The sequence below is a fragment of the Mobula hypostoma genome, chromosome 13 (genome assembly GCF_963921235.1).
Source record: "Mobula hypostoma chromosome 13, sMobHyp1.1, whole genome shotgun sequence".
Classification (NCBI taxonomy): domain Eukaryota; kingdom Metazoa; phylum Chordata; class Chondrichthyes; order Myliobatiformes; family Myliobatidae; genus Mobula; species Mobula hypostoma.
The window spans coordinates 39,742,847-39,766,481 of NC_086109.1; the positions used below are offsets into that span (position 1 = coordinate 39,742,847).

General features: G+C 39.8%; 1 protein-coding gene across 4 annotated transcripts in view; it reads left to right on the forward strand.

Moving 5' to 3' along the window:
* LOC134355549 (neuron navigator 1-like) overlaps positions 1 to 23,635 on the forward strand; it is a 664,756-nt gene that overhangs the window by 194,213 nt on the left and 446,908 nt on the right. For all 4 annotated transcript variants that reach the window (XM_063065565.1, XM_063065568.1, XM_063065567.1 and 1 more), the window contains one exon: positions 19,147 to 20,116. In XM_063065565.1, the coding sequence (XP_062921635.1) occupies positions 19,147 to 20,116 (970 nt within the window). The remainder of the gene's footprint in view (positions 1 to 19,146; positions 20,117 to 23,635) is intronic.

Consider the following 23,635-nt stretch of genomic DNA (forward strand, 5'->3'; position numbering starts at 1 on the left):
TTTTCTCAGATATGATCACCGTAATCAATAGCCTGTAACTTTCCTTTTGGAGTTGAGTTTTTGAACTGCTTGGCATTTTCCCAGAGTGAACTGAAGTCTCGAAGGTGCTGGACAGTTGTGGCGTGACGTGTACAGGCCAGATTGAGGTGGTGGGCCTGGGCCTGAGAGTGAGGAATAAGCCAATGTTTGGCCATTGCTGGAGCGGACTTGGAGGCGATTCAATGAGGCAGAAACAAGACGAGGTAGAGTTGAGGCAATGGAGCCTGAGCCTGACCGGGCCTGGGCCCAGGCCTGAGACCAAGGAAAGACCTGAAGTTTGAGTGATTTAAGCACCAGGCCAAATTGGAAAGATCGGATGCGGGCCAAATCAGGGCAATGGGGCCCTGGTGCCAGAGCGTATTGAAGTGGCAGGGCCCATGTCCGAGAGTGAGGAATGCCCCAAGGTTTGGATGATTTAAGCACTGGGCCAAATTGAAAAGGTCGGTGCGTTTGGGCTGGAGGTGAGGTTCAGGCTTGTTCAGCTCACTCTTTTGTGAGGTTTACTATTCTCTGCACTGAACTGATACTATGGCCTGCAACTCATGGGCTCCTGAATTGGCTGTAGGGATGACCAGCTTCGTGGCTGTGGACTTACTGTCGTGAGATTCCGTTCTGAATGTTATTTGCTTACTTTTATTGTTTGCAGGATTTGTTTTCATTTCTGCACATTGGGTGCTTGACGGTTGCCTTTTTTAAATGCATTCTATTGGGTTTCTTAGTTTTCTGGCTGCCTGTAAGGAGCTGAATCTCAAAACTGTATATAGTATGCATACTTTGATAATAAATGTACTTTGAACTTTGAACTTCCCTAATATGAACTGGGATCTTCTTAGTGCAAGTGGTTCAGATGGGGCAGAATTTGTTAGGTGCATCCCAGAGTGTTTCTTAAACCAATATGTAGATCATCCAACAAGAGGAGGGGCTTACTAGATCTGGTGGTGGATCATGAGCCTGGCCAAGTGACCAAACTTTTAGTGGGTGAGCAGTGACTACAACTCCTGAAGTTTTAAGATACCCATAGATAAGGATAAGTATGAACCTTGTGAGAGAGTATTAAACTGGAGAAGAGCAAATTAAGAGCACCAAGGAGAGTTAATTGAGAATAGGTGTTTTTGGAGAAGTCATCTAGGGAGGCTATTTGGGTAGAATTGAGGAATGGGAAAGGTGCAGTAACTCTTATGTGGGTGTATTATAGACCACCAAATGGGGAGCGAGAATTGGAGGAGCAAATTTGTAAGGAGATAGCAGATATTAGTAGTAGGCACAAGGTTATGATTGTGGGAGATTTTAATTTTCCATACATAGACTCGGAAGCCCATACTGTAAAAGGGCTGGATGGTTTGGAGTTTGTAAAATGTGTGCAAGATAGTTTTTTGCAGCAATACATAGAGGTACCAACAAGAGAAGGGGCAGTGTTGAATCTCCTGTTAGGGAATGAGATAGGTCAGGTGACGGAGGTTTGTGCTGGGGAGCACTTCGGGTCCAGTGATCACAATGCTATTAGTTTCAATATTATTATGGAGAAGGATAGATCTGGACCCAGGGTTGAGATTTTTGATTGGAGAAAGGCTAACTTTGAGGAGATGCGAAAGGATTTAGAAGGAGTAGATTGGGACAATTTGTTTTATGGGAAGGATGTAATAAAGAAATGGAGGTCATTTAAAGGTGAAATTTTGAGAGTACAGAATCTTTATGTTCCTGTTAGGTTGAAAAGAAAGGTTAAAAGTTTGAGACAGCCATGATTTTCAAGGGATATTAGAAACCTGGTTTGGAAAAAAAGAGAGATCTACAATAAATATAGACAGCATGGAGTTATCGAGGTGCTCGAGGAATATAAAGAATGTTAAAAGAATCTTAAGAAAGAAATTAGAAAAGCTAAAAGAAGATATGAGGTTGCTTTGGCAAATAAGGTGAAGGTAAATCCCAAGGGTTTCTACCATTATATAAATAGCAAAAGGATAGTGAGGGATAAAATTGGTCCCTTAGAGAATCAGAGTGGACGGCTATGTGTGGAGCTAAAAGAGATGGGGGAGATTCTTAACAATTTCTTTTCTTAGGTATTCACTCAGGAGAAGGATATTGAATTATGTAAGATAAAGGGAAACGGGTATGGAAGTTATGGAAACTATGATGATTAAAGAAGAAGAAGTACTGGAGCTTTTAAGGAATATAAAAGTGGATAAGTCTGCAGGTCCTGAAAGGATATTCCCTAGGACATTGAGGTAAGTTAGTGTGGAAATAGCAAGGGTTCTGACAGAAATATCTCAAATGTCATTAGAAATGGGGATGGTGCCGGAGGATTGGCATATTACTCATGTTGTTCCATTGTTTAAAAAGGGTTCTAAGAGTAAACCTAGCAATTATCAGCCTGTGAGTTTGACGTCAGTGGTGGGTAAATTGATGGAAAGTATTCTTAGAGATGGTATATATGATTATCTGGATAGACAGGGTCTGATTAGGAACAGTCAACGTGGATCTGTGCGTGGAAGGTCATGTTTGACAAATCTTATTGAATATATTGAAGAGGTTACTAGGAAAGTTGACGAGCGCAAAACGGTGGGTGTTGTCTGTATGGACTTCAGTAAGGCCTTTGACAAGGTCCCACACGGAACATTGGTTAGGAAGGTTCAATCGTTAGATATTAATATTGAAGTAGCAAAATGGATTCAGCAGTGGCTGGATAGGAGACGCCAGAGAGTGGTGATGGAAAACTGTTTGTTGGATTGGAGGCCGGTGACTATGACTAGTGGTGTGCCTCAGGGATCTGTACTGGGTCCAATGTTATTTGTCATATACATTAATGATCTGGATGATGGGGTGGTAAATTGGATGAGTAAGTATGCAGATGATACTAAGATAGGTGGAGTTGTGGATAATGAGGTAGGTTTTCAAAGCTTGCAGAGAAATTTAGGCCAGTTAGAAGAGTGGGCTGAAAGATGGCAGATGGAGTTTAATACTGATAAATGTGAGGTGCTACACTTTGGTAGGACTAATCAAAATAGGACATACATGGTAAATGGTAGGGCATTGAAGAGTGCAGTAGAACAGAGGTATCTAGGAATAATGATGCATAGTTCCCTGAAGGTGGAATCTCGTGGATAGGGTGGTGAAGAAAGCTTTTGGTATGCTGGCCTTTATAAATCAGCGCATTGAGTATAGAAGTTGGGATATAATGTTGAAATTGTACAAAGCATTGGTGAGGCCAAATTTGGAGTATTGTGTACAGTTTTGGTTACCAAATTATCGGAAAGATGTCAGCAAAATAAAAAGACTACAGAGAAGTTTTACTAGAATGTTACCTGAGTTTCATCACCTAAGTTACAGAGAAAGGTTGAACAAGTTGGATCTGTATTCTTTGGAGCGTAGAAGGTTGAGGGGGGACTTGATAGAGGTATTTAAGATTATGAGAGGGGTAGATAGAGTTGACATGGATAGGTTTTTTCCATTGAGAGTGGGGGAGATTCAACAGGAGGACATGAATTGAGAGCTAAAGGGCAAAAGTTTAGGGGTAATATGAGGGGGAGCTTCTTTACTCAGAGAGTGGTGGCTGTGTGGAACAAGCTTCTAGCAGAAGTGGTTGAGGCAGATTCGATGTTGTTGTTTAAAGTTAAACTGGACAGCTGTATGGACAGGAAAGGAATGGAGGGTTATGGGCTGAATGCAGGTCGGTGGGACTAGGTTTGATAAGAATTAGGCATGGACTAGAAGGGCCAAGATGGCCTGTTTCCGTGCTGTAATTGTTATATGGTTATATGGTTATATACATGTGTTTAAAGACCATTTGCACAGAGTACAGGACAGGCATGTTCCAGTCAGAAGGAAGGACGCGGATAGCAATGCAATAGAACCTTGGTTGTTGAGGGATGTGATGAATTTAATCAAGAAGAAAAAGGAAAAGTATGTACTGTAAAACTTAGGAAGCTAAAATCAAACAGAGCCCTGAAGGATAATAAAGAAATCAGAAAATAAATCAGTAAGGGAATTAAGAAAGCCAGGAGGGGCCATGTAAAGTCCTTGGCAAGTAGGATTAAAGAGAATCCAAGGGATTGTATACATATATCAAGAGAAAGAGGATAACGAAGGGGAGGGTTAGACCACTAAAGGATAAGGGGGAATCATTTGCTTGGACGTGAAGGATGTGGTGAGGTCTGCCGGGAGTACTTTACATCAGTATTTACAAAAGAGAAGGATGTGGAGGATTGGGAGATCAATGCCGAGAGTATTAATATGCTAGGGCATTTCAAAGCAAAGGAGAATTTGGTGTTGGGTCTCCTAAAGAGCATAAAGATGTATAAGTCCCCAGAGCTTGAAGGAATGTACCCCAGGTTTTTGAGAGAGGCCAGTGAAGGGATTGCTGGGCCTTGTCCTATATTGTCGTGTCCTCTCCAGCTATAGGTGAGATCTCAAGGTTGGTGAATAGCTAATGTTTGTTCATGAAGGGAACCAGCGATAATTCTGGAAACTAAAAGTTGGTGAGTTTCACATCAGTGATAGGGAAGATACTGAAGAGAATTCTTTGTGATAAGATTGATCAGCATATTGTAAACCATGGCCTAAATAGGGAGATCAAGCGTAGCTTTCTGCAGGGCAAGTTGTGTTTTGTTAACTTGATTGAGTTTTTTGGTGAGGTGATGAGGGTGATTGATGAATGTAGACCTGTGGGTATTTTCTACATGGATTTTAGTAAGGCATTTGACAAGATCCTCCGAGGTACTTGGAGTAACATGATAAAATAGGCCAAAGTGAGCATAAATTCCTTAAGGAGAAAAATTGCCTGACAAATCTATAGGAATTTGTTGAGGAAATACAGGATATCAGGCAGGATAGACAAAAGCAGACTCAGTAGATGTTGCTTACGTGTCTTTTCAGAAGGCCTTTGACAAGATGTTGCATATGAGGCTACTTGCCTCTCACATCTCCTTTAAAATTACATTCTGGTTTTAGTCAGCCCAGGAGAAAGATACTGTCTATTGACTTTTTATGCCTCTCATAATCTTAAATTAAGTAAATTATCATGTACTTTGGCAGAAGGGATAAAGACATCGACCTTTTTCTAAATGGGAAGATAATTCAAAACTCAGAGGTGCAAAGAGACTTGAGAGTCTTTTTGCAGTATTCCCAAAAGTATAACTTGCAGGCAACGTTAGCATTCATTTTGAGAGGACTAGAACATAAGAGCAAGAGTGTAATACTGGGGCATTGGTCAGACTGAATTTGGAGTATAGTGAGCAGTTTTGGGCCCCATATCTAAGAAAAGATGTGCTGGCATCGGAGAGGGTCCAGAGGAGGTTCAGGAGAGTGATTCTGTGATTGAAAGGATTAGCATATAATAACTCTGGGCCAGTAGCCACTGGGGATTAAAAGAAAGAGGGGGATCTCATTGAAGCCTGTTGAATATACCGTGGACATGGAGAGGATGTTTCCTACAGTGGGTGGGCCAAGGATCAGAGGGCACAGCCTCAGAATAGATGGATGTTCATTTCTAACAGTGATAAAAAGGAATTTCTTTAACCAGAGTGTGGTGAATCTGTGGAACTTATTGCCACAGGTGGCTGTAGAGGCCAAGTCATTGAGCATATTTAATGCAGAAGTTGATAGGTTCTTGGTTAGTCAGGGCATCAAAGGTTACAGAGAGAAGACAGGAGAGTGGAGTTGAGAGGGATAATAAATCAGCCATGATGGAATGGCAGAGCAGACTCAATGGACCAGGTGGCCAGATTCTGCTCCTCTGTCATATGGTCTTATAGAGCAGTACATCACAGGAACAGGCTCTTCTTCCTGCAACGTTGTGACAAGTCAAATAAATTAGTAATCAAATGGACAACTAAATTAATCCTTCATACCTACCCAATGTTCATGTCCTTCTATTTTCCTCACATTTATGCAGCTATCTAAACATCTCTTAAAAGTCCCTAATGATCTACCTCTACCACCATCCCAGGCACCCAGTACACTTTGTGTGTAAAAAAAACACTTGCCTCACATCTCTTCTTACATTATCCCCTCTCACCTTAAATGCATGCCCTCTGGTATTAGACATTTCAACTCTGGCAGCTTTGTGGGATCTATGGAAGTGGACCTCAAGATTCCTCTGTTCCTCCACACTGCTAAGAATCCTGATATTAACTTTGTACTCTGCCATCAAGTTCAACCTTCCATAATTTTTAATTTCTTATTTTTCTGGATTGCACTCCATCTGCCATTTCTCAGCCCAGCTCTGCATCCTATTAATATGCTGTTGTAACCTATGACAACCTTCTACATTATCCAGAGCACCCCCAATCTTTATGACATTTACAGATTCACTAAACCACCCTTCCACATTCATACTCATTCATCCATAAAAATCACAAAGAGCAGGAGGCCTAGAACGGATCCCTACAGAACACCACTAGTCACAGACGTCCAAGCAGAATATGCTCCTCTTACTACCACCTCTGCTTTCTGTGGTCAAGCCAGTTCTGAATCTACACAACCAAAATTATTTTCCTTTTCACCTTTCTGGAACAAAGGAATAACATTTGCCATCCTTATCAAAGAGACAAATTGATAAAGGAAAATGGAAAATTAGAGATTATTCCTGACTAAACTAATATGTTACAGATGAAGAGGAAGAATTAAATGCACACATCAACACTTTGACAATTATGAAAAATGATTTCCATTTGATGTGAGCATTGTGAACAGGCATTCCTCTCTTGCCTTTCAGGAAGAGATATAATAACTTGGTTTCTATGCACAAGCAAAGAGTACACTCGAAGAGGCTAGTCAGTATCAGAGTCTCATCCCAGTGTTCTATAATTGTCCCAGTATAAATTGCTGCAGTACACAACCTGTTATCTGAACAGTTCACAACCATGACTTGTGAAAGATATCCAAGTACTTTGGAAATAGAAGTAGGTCATATCAAGATTCTTATGGGTGTGAACTGTCATGTTTGTCATGTGAATTCAACTACTTGCTTTTATGTTAATGTTCTTATTTAATTCGTGTGAACTAGTGCTTTTTTTTTAGCGTAATGGAACTGATAGAAGATCATTGACACAGTTTCTTTTTAAACAAATGCTCTCTGGATGAAAGGTTATTGATCTGAGATATTAATTTTGCCCCACAGATATTGCCTAAGCTGCAGCATATTTCCATTATTTTCCCTTCTGATTGAAAGCTTCTTGTTTTGCTTTTGTATTAATAAAAGTAAATAGCATTGAATTTTACACCAAGTGGAAATACCCAGAGGGAAAATAAAGCTATGTAGAAAGTACAACAGTGTGAATAATAAGCTGTGAATAATTGAATAAAATGCATCGAATGGAAAACAAATGTGCAGGGCAGTATAAGAGATGGCCTGAGTCTGGGTCCAGTTAGTACCACAGAATATGTTGCATTTGGCAGTGCTCTGTGACTCTACTTGGTAATATTTGATACCAATGATTGTGCTTTAAAATTGCAAAAAGGGAAGAATTTGGGGAAGGGAACAAGTCCTTATACATTTTTCTGCAAGGACTCCTTGTTCTTGGCAAGGGAAACAGCCAAAGCAATTCTGTTAATGAGCAAAATCTGGGAAACAAAATCTACAGCATCACCACTTGTGTGCATTTAACAAATGATAGTTGACCTTGAAAAATGTTATTTGCCAGCTTTGTTTGACTGAACAATGCGATCTGTTGCAAATGAACACAAAAAAGGTTAATTTGAGCATTAGGTAATAGATAATCCAACAGTAATCATTTTATATAGTTGAAAACAATTATTTTATTTCATTACATCTACCTTTGTCAATTGTCCAAAGTGAATTTGCATTTTCTAAGCTAGATTTTTGGAAAATACTGTATATTTATAGTAAATGGTCTATGTTAATAATATAAAGTGATGAATTATAGGGTCAGCAACCATTAGGGAATACAGAACCATATTGCACACCACACACAGATTATTAATGAGTTCTCCCCTTCACGAGAATTCTTTAATCCTTTTATTGCTTGTTCTTTCAGTTTTCCAATCTTTTGCACTCAATTTAAGTTGTATATGGTAAAACATTTTTCATAATTAATATTTTACTACATACAATATCTTAGTATTTTTGGTTAAGTTTATTACTTGCTAAATTTAAGTTCCAAGAGTTAGAAGGCCTGAACGTTGGATGTGTGACCCATTTACCTGTAACTACAGACAGGTAATTTACATATATCCTAGGTAATGTTCTGGGAGTTTGGGAGTTTCAGTCACTACTGGTATTGCATCACGTTTGAGAATAGAGGGGCCAGATGGTTGATACGAAGAGGAGAGGTGGAGTGGCAAGAAAAGATTATAAGGCAAATGATAGAATGAGAAGGAATGTAAAATGACAAGCAGGTAGTGCCAGGCGGGACTGGAGCTTGGAGGCTGTAGTTGATGAGTGATAGTTGGTGACAGACAAAGAGAGGAAAAGGAAACCACAACAGATAGAGAAAGATGGGAGGAGTAGAGTGTGAAGATGGGAGACTATGGCTAAGATGTCTAGAGCTCTATAGGCCAAGGTGACTTACAGATAGAAGATTTTGTCTACACCAAATGGAAGTAGTTGGAACCCAGAACCCACTAAATATTTGTGGGTTGGGTTCACAGAATACTTAGGAGAGTAAATTGCAAACAGATTGTGTTCCTACAACTAGAGGTCATGAGTTAAGGGTAAAGGTGAGATATGAAAAGTTTAAGGAGAACATGAAGGGAAACTTCTTCACTTAGAGAGTTGTGAGAGTGTGGAATGAGCTGCCTGTGCAAGTAGTGCATACGAGCTCAATTTCAACACTTAAGGGAAGTTTGGATAGTTACAAGGATGGTCGGGATACGGAGGTCTATGGTCCTGGTGCAGGCCGATGGGAGTAGGAGTTTAAATGGCTCAGCGTGGGCCAAAGGGCCTTTTCTGTGACTCTATTTACTCAGCGAAAGTGCAGAGGTTGTTCAGGGAGCATACTGGGTAGCTGTGTTCCATTTGAAGCAGGGAAAGGATGGTGGTGTGCAGGAACCATGGTTGAAAAGAGATGTGAAACATTTAGTCAAGAGGAAGAAAGCTTAGTTAAGATTTAGGAAACAAGTATCAGACAAGGCTTTAGAGAGTTGCTTGGTAGCCTGGATGAAGTTGAAGAATGGACTTAGGACAGCTAGAGGGGGGCGTGTGAAGGCTTTGGCGAGTAGGGTTAAGGAAAATAAAAAGGTGTTCTGCACATTTTTGACGAGCAGAAAGGTGACTAGAGTGAAGGTAGCACTAATCAGGGATAAAAGAGGAAATGTGTCTGGAGTCAGAGAGGTAGGGGAGGTCCTGAATGAATACTTTGCTTCAGTATTCATCAACAAGAAAGACCTTGCCATTTGTGAGGACAGTGTAAAGCAGGATGATATGCTTGAACATGTTAATGTTAAGAAAGAGGATGTGCTGGAATTTTTTGAAAAATATTAGGATAGATAAGTGCCCAAGGTTGAACTGAATGTGACCCTGGTTCTTTCAGGAAGCGAGGGATGAGTTTGCTGCATCTTTGGCTGTTATCCATGTTTCCATGTATTTGTTGCCCTTGCTCTCTCTGGTGGCTGACATTGCTGGTTTGGGAGGAGCTATTAGAGTGGCATTGATGAGAAATGGCTGGGGATTTTGTAGTGATGCAGTCGTAGTTGAGCAGGTGAAAGTCTGGGTGCTTTATGGGTCACCAAACAAGTGCACTGCATTTTGCCACAATGTGCTGACCTGCTTCAGAGTTATTGGAGATGCCTTCAGTCTCGGTTTCCATATGTATTGAGTAGTAGTGAATGAACTTAATTATGCTGCAGTCATGAGAAGACATCCCCACTTCTGACTGCATGATGGAAGGATGAGTGAAGCAGCTGAAGAAGGTTGGAACTGAAACACAGCCCTGACCAGTCAGTGGCATTGACACAATAAGCATCCGTTAGTCTCGTGAGACCATGGATTTGCACTTTGGAAGGTTTCCAGGGTGCAGGCAAGAGCAAGGTTGCCCAGGCTGCAAGTCTCCCCTCTACACGCCACTGATGTTGTCCTAGTGAAGGGCACTAGGGCCAACACAGCTTGGCACCGGTGATGCAATATAAAATTAATAATCCTAGTAATTCTGTATGCTGCCTTCACACAATGGTCTCTGAAAAGAGAACAAAATGTAGATAATTGTCTTTGAACCAGAAGCTTTAGTGTCCTTCCTCAAACAACAGTGAAATTAGAGGATTTTCTGGCTGCAGATAGGGAAGATCAAAAATGTAATTTCTACAGTCACCTTTGGAAAATGGTCAATAACCTGCACAGAAGTTCCGATTTGCATGTGTAACAAGTTGGGAACATCCTTAACAAAGACCTGACACCTGGTATTCCACCCTGAAAATATTCTAGAACTGTTGGGTTCTCAATTAACTGCTGATGTTTCTCCATGAATATGGAAGTCCTAATATAAAGTTTGATGTCTATGATGTTTTTCACAAATATGCTTTGACTCTGAAAAACAGCAAGGATCACAGTTTGCCACCTATTCCAGTGGGAATCCCCTTGACTATCCTACTCTGTGTTACAAAGAGGGAGTGCTTCTCCCACCTTTCAATAGAGGGAATGGCTGTGAGGAAATTAACTGAGCATTTAATCTAAACCTTCTATAAATTAATAAGTTTATTTAAATGCTTCCACGTATTTTCTCCGTAATTTTTTTTGTTCATTTTTTTCAAAAAAGTGATTTTTAAGTTTGTCAGTATAGTTGAAATGATTTTTATATATGTTTCTTACTGTAATTTTTAGTATATCTATCATTACACTGTACTACTGCCTCAAAATAGCAAATGTCAGTGATAATAAACCAGATTCTGAATGATTTTTGAGTGGAAGAGTAAATGCGTTTTGCTGAAATTTGGGTCACAATTTTCTCTGAGCGTTCTCGGCAGACAAGACATCATGCTAAGAGCATCTCTCCTATTCTTTCCTTTTCTCTCCTTTCCCCTCCTTTGACTTAGAACAATACAATACAGAACAGCAGAGGACCAAGTACCTTCGACTTGTCTTGACCATGCTGCCATTCTAAACTAACCTCATCTGTCTACATGTGGTCTCTTCCCCTGTACTCCCTGCCTGTTCATGAGTCTGTCTAAATGCCTCTTCAATGTTGTGATTGTATCTGCTTCTACCAACTCCCCTGCCAGTGCATTTCAGCCACCTACCACACTGTAAGCAAAAACTTCTGTCAGAAAGCTCCTTTAAATTTTCCCCTTCTCACCATAAAGCTACGGCCTCGAGTATTTGACACTTACACCCCAGGGAAAAAGACTCTGATTCTCTATCTTGTTTATGGCGTTCATTATTTTATGTACTTCTATCAAATCATTCCTCAGTTTCTGATGCTCCAGAACAAACAACCCAAGTTTATCCATTCTTTCCTCATAGCTAATACACTCCAATCCAGCTACATTTTGGATTGATTTAGACAAATGAGGGGGAAATCATCTTGACACCTATTGAATATCGAAGTGGTAAAATGAATTAAGCAGTGGCTGGATGGGAGACGCCAGAGAGTAGTCGTGGATAACTGTGTGTCAGATTGGAGGCCGGTGACTAGTGGTGTGCCTCAGGGATCTGTACTGGGTCCAGTGTTGTTTGTCATTTATATTAATGATCTGGATGATGGGGTGGTAAATTGGATTAGTAAGTATGCAGATGATACTAAGATAGGTGGCGTTGTGGATAATGAGGTAGGTTTTCAAAGCTTGCAGAGAGATTTAGGCCAGTTAGAAGAGTGGCTGAAAGATGGCAGATGGAGTTTAATGCTGATAAATGTGAGGTGCTACATTTTGGTAGGACTAATCAAAATAGGACATACATGGTAAATGGTAGGGCATTGAAGAATGCTGTTGAACCGAGAGATCTAGGAATAATGGTGCATAGTTCCCTGAAGGTGGAATCTCATGTGGATAGGGTGGTGAAGAAAGCTTTTGGTATGCTGGCCTTTATTAATCAGAGCATTGAGTATAGAAGTTGGGATGTAATGTTGAAATTGTATGAAGCATTGGTAAGGCCAAATTTGGAGTATTGTGTACAGTTCTGGTCACCGAATTATACGAAAGATGTCAATAAAATTGAGAGAGTACAGAGGAGGTTTACTAAAATGTTGCCTGGGTTTCATCTCCTAAGTTACAGAGAAAGGTTGAACAAGTTAGGTCTTTATTCTTGGGAGCGTAGAAGGTTGAGAGGGCACTTGATAGAGGTGTTTAAAATTATGAGGGGGATTGATAGAGTTGATGTGGATATGCTTTTTCCATTGACAGTGGGGGAGATTCAAACAAGAGGATATGAGTTGAGAGTTAAAGGGCAAAAGTTTAGGGGTAACATGAGGGGGAACTTCTTTACTCAGAGAGTGGTAGCTGTGTGGAATGAGCTTCCAGCAGAAGTGGTTGAGGCAGGTTCGATGTTGTCGTTTAAAGTTAAATTGGATAGATATATGGACAGGAAAGGAATGGAGGGTTATGGACTGAGTGCAGGTCGGTGGGACTAGGTGAGAGTAGGAGTTCAGCATGGACTAGAAGGGTTGATATGGCCTGTTTCCGTGCTGTAATTGATATATGGTTATATGGGTATATTGAAACGCCTAGATCGGTGGACATGGTGATGATGTTTCCTATAGTGGCAATGTCTATTTTCTGAAGACCTAGCCTCAGAATACAAGGATGTCCCTTTAGAACAGAGATGAAGAGGAATACCTGTTTCCAGAGGGAGCTGAATCTGTGAAATTCTTTGCCACAGATGGCTGTGGAGGCCATGTCAAAAGTTGATAGGCTCTTGCTTTGTGAGGGCGTCAAAGTAACAGGAAGAAAGCAGGAGAATGTGGTTGAAAGGGATAATAAATCAGTCAGGATGGAATTGATGGGCAAAATGACATAATTCTACTCCTATGTCTTATGATCTTATGGAATAAATCTCTTCTGCACCATCTCCAAAGTGTCCACATTTTTCTTGGAGTGTAGTGACCAGAATTGTACATAATACTCCATATGTGACCTAATCAAAGTTCTACACAGCTGTAACATGGCTTTCCAAATTTTATACTCAACTGCCTGATCAATGAGCCTTCTTTAACTTCCTGTCCAGCAGTGTTGCTAATATCAAGGAGCTATGTACTAGCACCTAAAGACCTCTCTGAACATCAGTGCCCCTAAAGGACCCGCAATCCTTCCTCTTGCAATTGACCTTTCAAAATGCATCACCGCATACTTGCTAGAACTAAACAACTTCTAGTCTATTTTATCACAACCTTCTTTACTATCCACAACTCTAGAAATTTTCATTTTTCAGCTAATTTACTAATCAGACTGCCAGCATTCTTATCCAAATCATTAACATATACTGAAAAGAACAGAGGTCCCAACACTGATCCTTACAAAACACCTCTGGTCATAGACCTCCAGTCATGAAAACATCCCTGTGCTGCTACATTTTGATTTTTAATACCAGTTTTCAATTCACTCAAACCAAGTGTCAGCCCTTCTCATGTGCCTTAATCTTCTGGATCAGCTTACCTTGAGGGAACTTGTCAAATGCTTTTTTTAAAAGTCCATTTTAATAACATTCCCTGCCTAGCCTCATCAATCATCTTAATTATTTCCTCAAAAAACTCGAATCAAATTTGTGAGACACAACCTTCAGGGCCGTGTTCACTGTCCGTAATAAATATATACAAGTGCAAGCCAATCCCATCCCTAGGAATCTTCTGCAATAATTTTTCAGTCTGTAATTCCCTGATTTGTCCCTGTTGGCCCTCTTAAACAAACTGATAACATGGGCTATTTTACATTCTTCTGGCACATTGCCTGTGGCTGAAGAAGATACAAAAATCTCTGTCAAGGCACTGGAACAATCTCATCAAAGCTGCTGGTGAATGCAGCAGGCCAAGCAGCATCTCTAGGAAAAGGTACAGTCGACGTTTCAGGCCGAGATCCTTCGTCAGTCCTGGCCTGCTGCGTTCACCAGCAACTTTGATGTGTGTTGCTTGAATTTCCAGCATCTGCAGAATTCTTGTTGTTTTCACTGCAACAATCTTCTCCTTTGCTTCCGTCAATAGCTAAGGACATTTTGTGGGCCGTTTATTTACTCCAAATTTCTTGTTTTAAGTTCTTTCCCTTCATTAGATCTTTTTTTGCGGAAAATTCGAAGCGAAAGAATTTACACATATTGGAATAGCTTGAGCTTTTTGGAGGTAGTCAACATGGCTTTGTGTAGGAGAGGTCCTATTTTACAAATCTTATTCAGTTTTAATTGGCAAAAGTCATTAAGGTGGATAAGTCTTCAGAGCCTGATGGGATTTATCCCAGGATATTGAGCATTGGAGACTGGTGAATGACCTGATTGAATTGTACTAAATTATGAGAAGAATTGATGGGATAGATAATCCTCTTCCTAGGATGGACATGTCAAATACTAGAGGGCATTGTCAGATGTCGGATGTGAATCTATCTCCAAACGGTACCCCTATTCTACCATTCTCTCATTCTACTTGAAGTACTGGCGGATGTCCAGTTCCTGCCTAATACCATTGTAATTATTCTTCCCCCAGTTCAGCACTTTGAAGTTCAATTTTAATTGCCATTCAGTTGTACATGAATACAGCCAAACGAAACAGTGTTGCTCTGGGACCAAGGTGTAAAACATAATACCAACAACACACAGCATATAACACATATAGTATACATAATAGAATAAAAGCATACAATCACAAAAGAAAAGAAAAAAAATATCTATGGTCTAAGTCAGCGAGTGGCCTGGCCTGAAGATTGATGGTAGATGTTGTCCTGGTCCAGCTTGCCTTCCACTGGCCAACACTGAGCAAACACCAGAGGACAACACCAATGGGTGAGGCCAGCCCTCAATTCAATATGGATTCCAGCACACCCCCAGAAGTCTCTGCTCTTTCCCACACCTCCCTACCACTTCCAATGAACCAGTGAACCGGGCTTGCAGTATTCTACATTACCATTGTCTAGCAGGGTCTTGTGATCACAATAAAACTTCCAAGAAAATAAATTGCACCATTTGTTGGACACACGCCACCTCTGCACTACAACGATGACAACAAGGTTCACATTAGGACTTGTTCATCCTTAACTATATTAAAATTATTGGTGTTATAGTTAGGGTTCCTAAAATTGTCCCCAACTGAAACTTTCATCTGGCCAGGCTCGTTCCCTGAATCAAGATTCAGTATGGCCCCCTCCTTTGTTGGACTGTCTACTTATTGTTTCAAGAAATCTTCCTGGATGCCCCTAACAAATTCTGCTCTGTTTAAGAATCTGATACCAAGAGAGTCCCAGTCAATATTAGAGAAGTTAAAATTATTTCAATAATCATTTTGTTTTTGCATATTTCCATTATATGCCTGCATATCTGTTCCTATCGCTTTCACTGGCTATTAGAAACTCTCTAGTATAAAGTCAACATATGATAGAATCAGAATCAGGTTTATTATCACTAAAATACTGTCTTTTGGGAAATTGGTTGTTTTGCAATAGCATACAGTGCAGACATGAAAACTACTGTGGGTTACAACAAAGTTGCACCTTTCTTATTCATTAGTTCTTCCAATGTGGCCTTGCAAGATGTTCTCTTGTAGTGCAGCTGTTGCATTCTCTCAAAATAATGGCAAATCCATCATCTGTTTTGCATCTCTCTCTCTCACCTAAAGTGTCTTTATCCTGGAACTTTACCAGGTCTACCCGCTTCCATCAATTAAGTTTCTGTAGTAGCTAAAATATTGTAGTTCCATGTTTTAATTCTCCTGGTTTAGTGCATGAAACCACAATATTTTATCTGTTATAGAAACCAAGCTTATCAGCTTTACCCATTATACTCTTTACATTAAAATAAATGCATTTCAGACCATCGTACCTGCTGTGTTTATATCCTGTTTTTTCCCATTCGACTTACTTGACTGATACCAATTTGGCTTAATGTGTGACCCTCAGCTTATTCCAAAGGAATTTTGCATAAATGCACTAATACCACTGAGCATCTCATCTATGCAGAGGTTTTGAATCAGCAAAACATCCTAGAAAATGTATTTCATCTCTAAGTTTGTGTAACTTGAGCCTACCTCAAAAAGAAGTAAATATAGAAGCATATCACAAGCCAGCCTGTAGCTGATTAATGATCCATTTAAATAGTTCATACAGGCACTTCCTATTGATTATACTGTATTGCGCAAGGCTGCATGCATGGGCTGGAGACGATCTGCTAAGGGCTGTATTGGCTTTCAATGCAGACTGATGCTCTGCATGCCACTGTGCACAATGAAGCTTTTTTCTAATTTGCTATCCAGTTAAATTTGCAGCTAAAGTGTGTGAGCAGTTTGGCTATTAAAATAGCTTAGTTGTACCAATCAATAGATACTATTTTCATGCCTGATATATTCTGTGATTGGGACCATCATAACCATCATAATGTACCAATCAATAGACACTATTTTCATACCTGATATTTTCTGTGATTGGGACCTTCATAACCATCAGAATTGCTGCAATGTCTACAAGGTATGTTCATCTTAATGCAGGGACGGTTAGCTAGCTGGTCAGAGCCTGGTGCTAGAAATACCAAAGCCATGAGTTTGATCCCCATACTGTCCACGCACCTTCTTTAGCTGTCCCCTCAGGTAACTGCCCTCTTACTACTGGAAGAAGTTTGCGACAGGTGGACAGTGCCTTTGAAGTGTGTCCACTTTCTTTTGTCGGCGTCGAGGTAGCATATCACTTTACAGTGCAACAACCCAGGGTCAGTTGCTGTGTGTATGTTCTCCCTGTGACCGTGTGAGTTTCCTCACACATCCCAAAGAGGTACTTACTGGTTAGTAGGTTCATTGCTCACTGGGTATAACTAGGTAGCACAAACTTGTTGAGCCAGAAGAGCCTGTTACTGTGCTGTATCGCAAAATAAATAAATACATACATACATACATACTATTAATTTTGTAACTATCAATCTTCTGCTTGCATGATTTAACAAACACAGCTTTTAGAACGTAGGCATTTGAAGTAGGAAAAGTATTACAGGAATGCTTCTTATCAGGCACTTAATAAAGCTTTAAAGTTCCCAGCTCCAAAAAGGAAAAGATCTACAAAAGAATATAAACGCTAAGATGTTGCACTTACATGAAGCCGTACAATAGTTAGAAATCAGTGATCTTGAATGTCAGTAATTCATTTGCAGACATCGCTTGGAAAACAACGAAGAGAGAAGAGCAAATCAGATCAGCTGTGGAAATAAGATCAAATTTTAATTTTGTTTTCATATGCAATCATGTTTCAGATACTGATTATCAGCTTGGTATTATTATAGTATTAGAAACATAGAAACATAGAAAATAGGTGCAGGAGTAGGCCATTCGGCCCTTCGAGCCTGCACCGCCATTTATTATGATCATGGCTGATCATCCAACTCAGAACCCTGCCCCAGCCTTCCCTCCATACCTCCTGACCCCCGTCGCCACAAGGGCCATATCTAACTCCCTCTTAAATATAGCCAATGAACTGGCCTCAACAGTTTCCTGTGGCAGAGAATTCCACAGATTCACCACTCTCTGTGTGAAGAAGTTTTTCCTAATCTCAGTCCTAAAAGGCTTCCCCTCTATCCTCAAACTGTGGCCCCTCGTTCTGGACTTCCCCAACATCGGGAACAATCTTCCTGCATCCAGCCTGTCCAATCCCTTTAGGATCTTATACGTTTCAATCAGATCCCCCCTCAATCTTCTAAATTCCAACGAGTACAAGCCCAGTTCATCTAGTCTTTCTTCATATGAAAGTCCTGCCATCCCAGGAATCAATCTGGTGAAGCTTCTTTGTACTCCCTCTATGGCAAAGATGTCTTTCCTTAAAGTTATGTTGCTGCAGAATTTATTTAAGATACAAAGTTTTTGAGCTACCAACAACTGAAACTAGTTAACCAACTGGCAAAGACATTTTTAAGACTTCTGGCAAGCAGATGGTTAAAAATTTAAAATGTATTCATGAAAATTTCTCATTGGGAGTGGTACTGAAGGGTGAATGTGCTGCTTGAATACTGGGTGGGACGTAACATTTACTGAATTATTGGATCATGTAGATATGATGCCAAGAAAAGCAATGAGTCAAGAATGGAAACTGAGATGTCAGATTGGATAGATATTGTGGCTTTATTCCCATTAACCTCAGAATGCTGAATTTTTTCCAATTGTCATTCACTAGTTTGCGTAGATTTTGTGACCACACTTACCAGAAAGAAATGTGAGAAAGAAATTTTCTATGTAAGACTGTGATAATAATCTTTTGGCACATTGCAATTCTTTGTCATTAAATGTGAGTTTCAGTTTTGGTGGTTTTTGATGTAGAGATATATACTTATAATTTAGTATTATAATCTTAAAATTGCTGAACATTAATAATGTACTCAGCTAAAAATTGCATAAATTGAGATATTTTGTTGAATTGGAAATATCATATTACAGGTTGGTTTCATTTAGCACAAATGGAGAAAATCTTCTGTGACATCCAGAAGAAAGTAGCTGTAACATGAATAATTCCAGATGTTTTCTTTTAAGGAAGGGTAGCAAACCACTTGAGGTGCTGTGTATCTGTAGTGTGAAAATTAGACCTTTCAATCCACCTTAATTATTTTTCCATTATATCGGTTTGGGGCAGCATGGTAGTCTAGTGGTTAGTGTAACACTTTACACTGCCAGTGACCTGGGTTCAATTCCCACTGCTGTCTGTAAAGAGATCGTTAATTCGCTCCATTACCACATAGGTTTCTTCCGGGTGCTCCAGTTTCCTCCCACATTTGAGACGTATGGGTTGCTAGGCTAATTGGTCATATGGGTGTAATTGGGTGGTGTGGGCTTGTTGGGTTAGAAGGGCCAACACTTGTGTCTTTAAATAAAAATAGATCTAAACTTCTTTAAAAGATGTTTATTTTAAAACTTATTGCCAGCAAATCCAAACATGATTTGCTGGCAATATTCTTTTCACTGCAATATTTTCGAGAGGCATTTATATTCTATTACTTTGATTTTACTTGCTTGTTTAAATCAGAAACAATGATTAAATGTAGATTGTATCTTCCATCTCTTTCAGATCTGTCTGACAACATAACTCAACTGCCTGTCATGAATGGGAACATGCAGTTAAATTCAACAAGGCATCAGCATACTTCAACCACGTCTCAATCCAGAAACCTACCACCAAATAGAAAACAAACCTCGGACGTGTCCTCCAAGCAGACTGCCAGGCAGCTAAATCTCACCGTTTCTTCTTCAATAAATGATCTGGATAAGGCTCCTAGCCCAGGATATGAAAAAGGCTTATCTAATGCAAATAAATCAGTGGAGGAACTGAAATATCACAGTAAAACTTCTAGAAATACTGCAGAGGGCAGAATTGAAACCTTTTTGAACAACAAGGGGCAGGATATTTCAGTGGAACTTGGGAATCCTGAATTAGGTAATACTGAAGCAGATAGTGGGGAATCTGCATATAACAGTCCACGGATACCACGGAAGGGAACTGTTCAAGCTTTGAATAAAACTCAGAACATGCAGAAGTCAGCATCAAAAATGTCAGACAGAGGTCAAAAGGAACAGAAGAGTGACAGTAGTGGAACCAACTCCAGGGGAAAAATGGCTTCTACAAAAGCCTCTCGAATTGCTGGCTTGAATCACGCAAGGAGCAAGGTTTTGAATGATGTGCAGAAGGGCGTTGCAACTCTTCCTCCCAGGGGAAAGTGTAAATCCAGATTCAGTATTTCAAATGATAATCTATTGCAGCTGTCGAGTTGTGGAAGTGCAACAGATACAGAGAAACCTAAAAGCAGTTCCAGTCAAAGACAGCGTAAATCTGATGTTAGCTGGAAGTCCTATAGTTTCTCCAATTTGCTTTTAGATGACAACGAAGATTTTTCAGAGCTGTCTGTCTCCTCCGTGAGTTCTCCAAAGCACACTTGTACAGGTGGTCTGAAGATGTCCATCAATAGCAACGTCATCAAGCTTCCATCTCCAACACAGAACAGCCATCCCAACACAGCAACGGTAGCTCCCTTCATGTACAAGTAAGTAAGATTTCACAATTAGCAATGCTTGATTGAAACCTGAGAAAGGTTACAGCTTACTCATTAAGTAACCTTCCAATTTTTGTACTTTACAAATTAAAACTGTGATGCTACAATGTTATGCCGACTGTTATTCTGTGCATACTGCTAAGCCTTAGCCTAATTCACCTCACTGATATGTTGTTAGGGTGCAAAATGAACCAATATATTTGAAAAAAACCCATGAAAAATGAATTTTTAGTCAGGATAATTACTCTTTTATTTACTTTTGTTGCTTTTCTTTTTCCTATATTAGACTAAAAGTTGCAGTAAATTGTGCTGAGGTCACACTTTGGAAACTGTTGCCTGTTCCAGTGTTCTTTTGATACTACTGAAGAGCTTTAAGAATGGTGTAAGCTTTAAGGTATTTGGATTCCTACAGCTAGTGGGAATTCCATATTGTGTGCACTGAGTCTATGCAGCAGAGCCTGGTCCCTAATCATAATGGATCTTCTCAGCATTGGACTAAGATTTTGCTCTGTCAACTCCAGGTGTTAGCTGGTTTGCAAAGGTTAAACAAAACATGCATAGGTGTCATCCTTAAACTTGAGAGGTTGTCCAAGAAAAGGAAGTTCACTATGACTGACCATAATAGGATGCACCAGGATAATTGGGCTGATTCTTCACCTGATTTTTCTCCCCCCTCCTTCATTCTGTTCAGTTTATGACTTTATGACTTCCAATTGGCAACTCCTGAAAAAGCACAGGTGAGGTAAGGAGTTGATAGTGGGAAATCTCCCATATCCTACAGTGTTGTAGTACGGAATATTGATATGTTGTTCCCTCTGCTAACTCAGTCTAACTCAGTCACTGAATAGTGTAATGTAATTGACGCAGCTTGTGAGAAGTTTAAGAAGCAATACATTCCAAATGCAAGGAATTTGAAGGCTCAGTGCCAGCAGGTCAAGCAGCAACTATGGAGAGAAAACCAGATATGACATTTTGACAATGACACCTCTTTGGCAAACCTAATCTACTTTAATGTAAATGATTAATTGTTCATAAATTTCAAGGAAAAAATAAGGAAGTAGCTGGATAGGATGTTTTCTTGGGTTCTTCCATAGTGTTCCACAGTTATGTGCCAAAATAGTAATATCATATAGCATTTGATCATCTAAAAATGTGATAGAGAATAAAGTTAAAAGCATGATAAATGCAAGGAATATTTCCAGCTGAATGATATGAAGTTTTATGCTCAGGGGCTACTATGGAGAGCTCATGTGCCGGCAATGATTTGTGTCATGGAATGCGTAAAAAAAAGCAGCCATTTGGCACATTGTGGCTGGCCTGTTACTTGATAAAGCAATTCACTGAGATAATCAGAATCAGGTAATATCATCAGCATTTGTCATGAAAATTGTTGATTTGTGGTAGCAGTACATTGGAGTACATAATAAGAAAAACTCTAATTTATAGTAAGTAAATATTTATTTAGTTATTTGCAAGATGAAATCAAATACGTAATACAAAAAGAAAAAAAAGTATCGAGGTAGTGTTCATGGGTTCATCATCCATTCAGAAATCTAATGGCCAAGGGGGAGAAGCTGTTCCTGAATCACTGAGTGTGTGCCTTCAGGCTCCTGTACCTCCTCCCTGATGGTAGCAATGAAACGAGTGCATGAACTGGGTGATGGGGGTTCTTAATGATGGATTTCGCCTTTATGAGGTACCGCTCCTTGAAGAAGTCCTCAATACTATGGAAGCTAGTGCCCATGATGGGTCTGACTAATTTTACAACCTTCTGCAGTTTGCTTTGATCCTGTGCAGTAGCCTCCCCTCCACCGCCACCCCCATACCAGATGTTGATGCAGCCAGTTAGAATGCTCTCCGCAGTGCACCTGTAGAAATTTGAAAGTGTCTTTGTTGAGACACCAAATTTCCTCAAACTCCTTATGAAATATAGCCGCTGTCGTGCTTTCTTTGTAACTGCATCGATATGTTAAGCCCAGAATAGATCCTCAGAGATGTTGATACCCAGGATCCTCTGCTCTTTTCCCTCAGGCCCAGAACATATTTTTGACTCAGGCAGTTATCTGGTTCCACTTTGTAAGTTGTTATTGAATCTGCTTCACCAACTAACCATCCAATTTCAGATCACAAAAATGTCTTTGTTTAAAAGAAAGTGCCCTTATCTTCGCCTAAATGCCAGTCATAGAGAGGTAAAGCATGGAAATTGGCCCCCTCAGTCCAACTAGTCTGTGTTGACTATCATGCAAATCAATCCCAGCCTAACCCATTTTACTTTAATTGTCACATCCCACTCCACCCCTCCCACAGATATCCCTCCCTACAGATTAGATATAATTCACAACTGTCAACTGACCCACAAGCCTGCTCACTTTCGGAATGTGAATGAATACCAGAGCTCCTGGAGGAAAGCCAGTCATAGGGAGAACACAGTCAGCAACAGAGGATAGGATTGAACTTAGGATGCTTAAGCTGTAAATAGTATCTCTTGTCAGCTCTGGCACTGTGCTTGCTGCTAGTTCTACTACCACTAGAAGCAGTATTTTTATATTTATCAGAAGGTTTCATAATTTTGAACACCCCTTAACTTTTGTTTCTGAAGAGAGCAACATAGTTTTTCCAGTTTATCCTCTGGACAATTCTTTCATTGAGAGGAGCAATCTAATAAGTCTTTAAATATCTCTACCTACTGTTTTGACATTCTTCATACATTGTGATATTCAAAACTGATATGTGATGATCTTCAACTGAGTACAGAAGATTAGCACAGTTTCTTTGTTTCCATAATCCGTTTCACTTCTGGGAAAGCTGAGGAATTCCGTATGTATTGGCAGCGTTTTAACTTGAACCTGACCCTTACCTCATATTCATCTTCAACACACTTCACATTATCATTAAAGTTCCACCATTAATCTGATGACTAGAATGATTCTCTTCATTTCTCTGAGTTATATTTCATCTGCCACATTTCTGCCCAGCTTATCAGTCTCTCCATGTTCTGCTGTTGACATCCTCCTCATGGTTTACAACATTCCTGGGCTTTATCACATACTAAATTTTGAAAGATATCCTTGAATATCCCAAGCCAAGCTCATTAATAAATAATAACAATGAGTCCAGTCAAACTAATGTCAACACCTGGGAAAACTGCACTGTATGCCACCCTTCTTATGGTGATCAACAGCCATTCATCACACCTCTCTGCTTTTGTACACTCATTTCAGTGAATTAAATTCTACTAATACGTTGACTCTGTGGTTCTTCATTAAGCACCTTCGAAAGATCCTTGAATCTATCATCTGCTGTACTGCTATTCTCACAAACTTTTTCTATTATTTCATCAAAGATAGCAATCAAGATAATGAAACATGAATTCTTTTTCACAATCCATGCAATCCATCTTTTAATTAATTAATTGTTGATTCAAATAATCAGTTAATGTATCATTTTAAAAGTTTAAATAATGTTAGACTTCTGGAAAAGTGTATTAAAACAGAATAATGAGATTTCTGC